The sequence below is a fragment of the Natrix helvetica genome (genome assembly GCF_964273705.1).
Source record: "Natrix helvetica genome assembly, chromosome: Z".
In the NCBI taxonomy this organism is placed as follows: Eukaryota; Metazoa; Chordata; class Lepidosauria; order Squamata; family Natricidae; genus Natrix; species Natrix helvetica.
This window is the reverse complement of record NC_138554.1, coordinates 142,042,552-142,049,428: the sequence shown is the minus strand read 5'-3', so window position 1 is coordinate 142,049,428 and position 6,877 is coordinate 142,042,552. Positions and strand designations below refer to the sequence as shown.

Sequence of the window (6,877 nt, the reverse complement as noted above, 5' to 3'; positions counted from 1 at the left end):
ATTTCCTCCCTCCCATCCACAGTCTCTTTGATGGGCCTCTTTCTCCACTTAGTTCATTCACTACATAACAGATTCATTTATAATTTTTTCTTTCCATCTTAAATTTTGAAGACCTTCACTTAATCCAATTGGCTTCACAGAGCCTCGTAGCACTCTCTAAGTGGTTTGCAAATGTCAGCATATTTCCCACCATAATCTGGGTTCCCATTTCACTGTCCTCAAAAGGACGGGAGCCTGAGTCAGCCTTGAAATGGTCAGGATCGAACTCCTGACAGCAGGCAGAGTTTGCCTGCAATGCTGCGTTCTAACCGCTGCACCACCGGGATGTCCTAATAATGATTTTCTTCCTTCCTTCATGTGTGATGATGGCTCAGCGGTTAAGACACTGGGCTTGTCGGCTGGAACGCCATCAGCCCAGGTTCGAGACCCGAGCGCCACAAAATGGGATGAGCTCCCATCTCGACCTCAGCTCCTACCAACTTAACAGTTTGAAAGCATGAAATTGTGAGTAGATAAATAGGTACCACCTAGATGGAAAGGTAACAGTGATGATCCACATGACCACAGAAACATCTTGGGACAGCGCTGGTTCAGTGGTCTCAAAATAGAGATGAGCAACGTTCCTGAGAGTCGGACATGACTGGTGGAGTAAAATCCGCAGGGACGCTGTTACTGTACCTTCCCTCGTGCGCTCCCTTGGTGGCTCAAACAGAGAACTGGATTCAGGTGTGCTTTCCCGACCGTCAGACACCTTCCTTACTGTCCTTGCTCACCTTCTCTTTTGTCGGACAGGTGTTTTGTCTCGTAGAGATCCCCCTCACCATGTTCAGTAACTCCGTGGATGACCAGTATATCCGCTGCAGCCCTGCCAGGGAATTCAAGCTGCAGGAGTCAGGAAATATTCCTCTGGAGGAAAAATATAGTAAGACCTGGGAAAAGGCCAAGAGCCACTGGGACAGACTCGGCCAAAATGTCAGCAGCTTCAATCGTATTTATGGCATTGTGATTGTGGCCTACACAGTCGGAGATCCCATGTACAGTGATTTCAATACCGCTGCAAGAGGAGCTGGGAAATCCCAAAGCTCTTACGAGCAATATGCCTTCAAGGACTTCCACCTCCTCCTCACCAAAGCTCTTCAGACCAAGAAGAAGACATCCGATTGCTATGAGGTCTTCCGTGGGATAGAAGGGATCCGTTTCACCACCTCCGACAAGGCAGTAGTCCGCTTCGGACAGTTTGCTTCCTCCTCGTTGGACGAAAAGGTGGCCCAAGGATTTGGTGAGGACACCTTCTTCTCTATCAGGACCTGTTACGGAGTGCCCATTCATGACTTCTCATTCCACAAAAAGCAAAAGGAAGTTCTCATCCCACCCTATGAGAACTTCACTGTGGCCAACTACACAAAGACCCAAAAGGGGAACTTCATCCGGCTGGAGTCACTGAGTGTTTACAGCCGCTTCAACTGTGAAGTGTTGAAAGGTAAGAGGCTGGCAGAAGGAAGAACATGGGGTTCAGGGGTCGCCAGGGAGCATTGCAGCCATATCTGGGGTGGCTGCAAAACCGAATCAGTTCCAGGTGGACCAAATGCCTATGGAGATGATCGATCATCCAGTTCAGGAGTGTCAAACTCACAGCCCACAGGCCAGGTGCATCACATTCCTGCCACGGCCACCTCCGGTTTAGTGGAGGGGGGGGAGTCACAATATGTTACATGGCAACAACATGACGATGCGAGTTTGACACCCGTGATCCAGGCCGCCATTGTCTGAAAGCTATTTTTTTCTTTGAAAGTGTTTCACTTCTCATCCAAGAAGCTTCTTGTATTCTCTCGGCTGAGAAGCAAAACATTTTCCCCAAGAAAGTCCAGTTGCCTTTTGGGGGGAAAATACAACTTTTGTGTCTTCCAGATAGACCAGGGGTCCCCAACTCATGGAGCGTGGCCCACTACTGAGCTGAGGGGAAAATGGGCGAGGGCAGTGGTGAAATCTAATTTATTTTGCCACTGGTTCTATGGGCATCACATGGAGGGGGGGCAACTTTTTTTCACTTTTTAAAGTATTCTTCTCCTGCTGGTTCACAGCTGAGCTGCGCAATCTTCAGAAGCTTTTTTTTTTACTACTGGTTTACAGAACCACCGAAAATTGTTCCTACTGATTCGGTCGAACAGGGAGAATTTCACTCCTGAGCAAGCACATGGACGTGAAGCTCCAGTTGCGTGAACGGAGGGCGCTTGCGCTCGCTCACAAAGCTCCATTCATATCAGCGGAGTTTCTTGTGTAAGTGGAGCATCGCGCGAAGCTCCATTTGCACGAGTGAAGGTGCGCGTGTGAGCAGCACTCACACAAATGGAGCTGCACGCACGTGTGCGTACCTGCCATTCAGGGGTGGGTTCTGGCAACTGCTTCTGCTGGTGCACTCAGGGGTGCGCCCCCTGCGCATGGGCAGTGCAACTAAAATTGCTCTGTACATGTGCAGAAGCAAAGAAATAAGGTGGCGGCACCTACAGCACTGCCAGGAGGACCGGTTTGGGGGCGTGGCCGACCCGGCTGCCAAGCTACTAACGGGTCGGCCGAACCAGTCGCAACTGCTAGGAACCCACTACTGCTGCCACTCACTCACACACCAGGTGGAAAAGTTGAGGACCACCGAGACAAACCTTGTCTCACTGTGGCATGCCATGCCCACATCCCAATACCCTACCTGAAAGGTTGAACCCAGGGCCGGCGAGGGTCAGCAGCCGGATTGTTCTATGGGGCCCACAGCCTGAGAGTCGATGGGAGCATTTTGCCCTAGAGGAGTAAACAAGGAGAAGCACATTGAGCATTTTGCAATTGGGTGGTGAGGAAAGCCAGATCTTAGATTTAGGCAGGAAAAAGCTAGATTTGCTTCATGACCGCTCCTGATCCTCATCAACCTTAGAATAACTTTATTGTCACTTTGAATGTATGCTAATCATCAAACATTAAAATGAAATCACATTGCATACAGCTCTCAAAGGGTCTCCACCTCTTATACACACTGCATAAACATGGCAAGATAAATAGATAAGTAGATAGATAGATAGATAGATAGATAGATAGATAGATAGATAGATAGATAGATAGATAGATAGATAGATGATAGATAGATAGACAGATAGATAGATAGATACAAAACTATGCATATACCTACATATATTACATGACACAGAGAAACAACGCAGTCTAGTTCAGATGTATTCATGCACATGGCGAGAGAAACGAATCTTGTGAGTTTCCCACATGGATGGCCAAGGGAAAAAAGCTGTTACAGAATCGGGAAGTCCTGCTAGAAATACTTCGAAACCTCCTCCCAGAGGGGAGCGACAGAAACACACCGTAAATGGGGTGTTTGGGGTCACTAACAATGCTTTGAGCTCTAAGGACATTGCACTTATAAACTGAAATTCTGGCTTCAATTGTGGTCATAAGTCAAGGATTTCCTGTATTTGCTGACAAAAGCATTCTGGTCACAAAGGAAGCATCTCAGCAAAGGATAGAAGAGAATGTGGTTCCCCTCCCCCCCCAAAAAATTATCTAGTTTAGAAAAGATTTTTTTCAAAACTTTAAACCGAAATTTTCAGTTTGGATAGTTTAGAACTGCAACGCTCGCGGTCAGATTTAAATATCAAAAGCACAATTTTTCATAGTCATGCCTGAGCTGTAAAAATTCCACATTGGCGATAGGAAGGGCATCTGGCCACTAAAAACTCAGCTCCATTCAGGTGCCCCGACTCCACCTCGCAAGGGATTATGGGGTTATTAAACAACGACAGCAACATCTGACCTGAAAATGATTTTTTTTTTAGTTTTAAGCGTAATGCAACGCGTGGGAATAACGGCTTTACATACAATGTAAGACATTTTGTAACAAAGCTGTCACAGTCTAGAAAATCTTACATGATTCAGTTGTCTCAGCTACTAACTATCACAATTTTAACTCTAGTTTAACTTCCGGGCATCTCATCCCTTATTTAAAAAATTTCCAAGGAGGGGGGCATGTGTAAGCGCACCAACGTGCCTATCGTCAATTTTAATTTTTTTTCTCATTTTGCTTTTTCGAATGTGTAATTTTCGCTGGATGGATAAATAAATAAATCACTGCCACATTAATCTGTCCACTCTCTCACCCTATTTTTGTCTCCACAGATGCAGGTCTCTCCACTGCTATGGGGATGCCCTTCCTTCTGTGGGGTCTCCTTCTGACCTGGACCACCCTCTGGTCTCTAGGAAGCCTCTGACAACTGGGCCATCAAGGGAGAGAGCCTCCCTGGGAAGGAGGCCAGGTGCGACGTGCAAAATACCTTTGCAAGAAAGTAGCTTGTTTAACCCACTGAAATGACGAAGCACAAGGATTTTAGGCAAAAAAAAAGGTATTTGTTCAGGGAGGATGTAGAGACCAAGGAGGCTTCTATTGGATAGCAGATGATTGTATCAGAAATTGACAAATCGAGCAATAAAGGTCTTTGATGTACAACGAAAGCTTTGTTTTATTCGACTGCAGAAAACACAGACCTTCCCCCATTCCCCACCCTGTCCCACTGTAGGTTGAAACTGCTCCTTTCCCACCCAGCTTTGCTTCTTTATGGATGCTTTGCTGCTTTAATTGGGGAGTTTGAAAGGCAGCCCTATTGTTTGGTTGATCAAAAGGCTAGTTTTGGCCCACTGAAGTAAATGACTCTGACTTCAATTCTGCTCTGCTCTATTAATTCCAATTCTAATTCTGCTATTCTATTTAATTCTAACCTAGTCTAGTCTAATTCTACTATTGTACTTTATTCTGTTCTGTTTTTTTCTGTTCTGTTCTATTCTATTCTAATTTTTTACGATGCTCTACTCATTCTAATTCTAATTCTGCTATTTCATTTAATTCTAGCCTAGTCTATTCTATTCTAATTCTACTATTGTATTGGATCGTATAGTATGGTAGGGTAGGGTATGATATTGCACTGCATTGCAGTCTACTGTACTGTACTTTATTTTACTCTGCTCTGCTCTGCTCTGCTCTACTCTCTTTTATTAATTGTTCTTCCTGCTTGGTTTGAAAAGTGCTCCCTTCCTCCCCCAGCTGAGGACTTTCTCACCAGTTGGACGGATGCCAGCAGAATCGCTTCCTTGCTCCAACTTCCTGATGCTTCCCTCCCCCATCACTTTTCTCCTTGGACTGTGCCCATCCTGCCCCCATGGCATCGCCCAGGCATCCTCCTTAACCATTGGCAGCCACTCAGCCAGGGAGGGCCCCCAAAAAACACCTCTTAGCAAGCCACTTTGCACAATCCTTCCAAGCTCCAGGGATTCATGCAAGGATCAGATTGGCCTCCCCACCACGTCGTATGTTGGAGACCTGGGTGGGTTCGGGTGGAAGGAACACAAAGTTTTGTCCATATGAACTCTTTTTTAAAAAAAAAATCTACGCTTTGAATTGGCTGTTTCTATTGTTTTATGATGGGATCGCAAACTGCGCAGAGCAGCTTAGGCCAGATGGGTGGGAGTTTAGGCAAAAACATACTCTGACAATAACCGCTAGGTATCCTGGCCCTTCCGACACTACCTATCTCCAGCGGCTGCTTAAGGAGGAACAGTCCACCACTACAGTGCGGGTGGACAGATTCTGCGCGGCAGCCCTGGGGATCCATCGCAAACACGTGTCTTCTCCATTGTAGCAATGTTATATAACAACTGTGGCAAACCCTTTGCACTGCTTAATCACTTCCCTTTTAACATTAAACCTACAATGGGCCACACAGCTTAGGGATTGTAAGTATCCTATAGTGAGACCATGTCTAATTGACACTGGATTTTGTTATAGATTTCAGTTGTTATTTATCATTTTATACTAGACGTTTTAAGTGTATATATGCGGAGTGCTTTTTCCCCCCAAAGATTTTTTTTATTTTTTTAAATGCAAATGTACACATATTATAGAAACAAAGTGTTAACTGGAATTTCCCTTTTACATCCCTTCCTTTACATGATCCATTTCACATCATAACTTAATTTTCACTTTCAGACAAATTATTTTCTTCCATTATTTTCCATTTTTTTATACTCATTTTTTCTTAGTACGTAAACAATCTCTTCAATTGCCTCTTCAAAAATTGCACCAAATTATCATTTCATATTTCTCAATTGGTCTACTTTGCTATAAACAATATATAACCCCTAGTTACATTTAGACATAGAAAGCATTTCTTTCTATTTTTTCTACAATTAACAATATACTACACTTTCTTTATTTCTTAATTAGCTGCAGAACAATAACACTCATACTACTATTCCCTTTAATCTACTAATGCTACTCTTTTTCCCCTTCCTCTTTTATGCACTTTCTCTTGGGCTCTCACGAATCCCACGTTTAATCATTTTTCTTCCTCTCCCGCTTTCTCCTAACTTCTTCTTTTTCCTTTTCCTGTTTTTATGGTTGTAGTATCTTTTCTTCAGACTATTCATTTTTATTATTCTGGTACTTTTCCCCAGGGTTTTCCCTGTTCTCCTCCCTTCCTTACTACCTTGTGGTTTCTTTTTGGGAGGATCTCCCTCTTTCTCTGCTTTTCCTTTGTAACTGTAATTTTTACAGATTTTAAAATGTTGGGGTTATGCCACATTTACCATATTTTTCGGAGTATAAGGTGCACCGGAGTATAAGACGCTCCAAGATTTTGAAGAGGCAATATTTTTTTAAAGTAGGTAGGTAAATAGAGGGAATGAGAGGGAGAGAAAGAGAGATAAATACAGTGGGTAGGTAGGAAGAGAGAGAGAGTGAGAGTAAATAGATAAGTAGAGGGATAGAGAGAGAAAAATAGAAAGAGAGAGAGAGAAATACAGTAGATAATGGCGGGAGGGAGAGAGAGAGAAGGTA

General features: G+C 44.1%; 1 protein-coding gene across 2 annotated transcripts; it reads left to right on the top strand.

Annotated features, from left to right (window-relative positions):
- The first annotated feature begins 8 nt into the window (after positions 1-8).
- On the top strand, positions 9-4,465 carry LOC309401064 (erythroblast NAD(P)(+)--arginine ADP-ribosyltransferase-like). Of its 2 annotated transcripts, XM_081970003.1 has the most exons (3): positions 9-504; positions 793-1,480; positions 4,168-4,465. In XM_081970003.1, exons 2-3 carry the CDS (start codon positions 823-825, stop codon positions 4,257-4,259), a joined length of 750 nt encoding a protein of 249 aa, XP_081826129.1. In that variant the 5' UTR covers positions 9-504; positions 793-822; the 3' UTR covers positions 4,260-4,465. The 2 variants fall into 2 exon arrangements, with proteins under 2 accessions (XP_081826129.1, XP_081826128.1); XM_081970002.1 differs by having other exon boundaries at positions 9-1,480.
- The last annotated feature ends 2,412 nt before the right edge of the window (positions 4,466-6,877 follow it).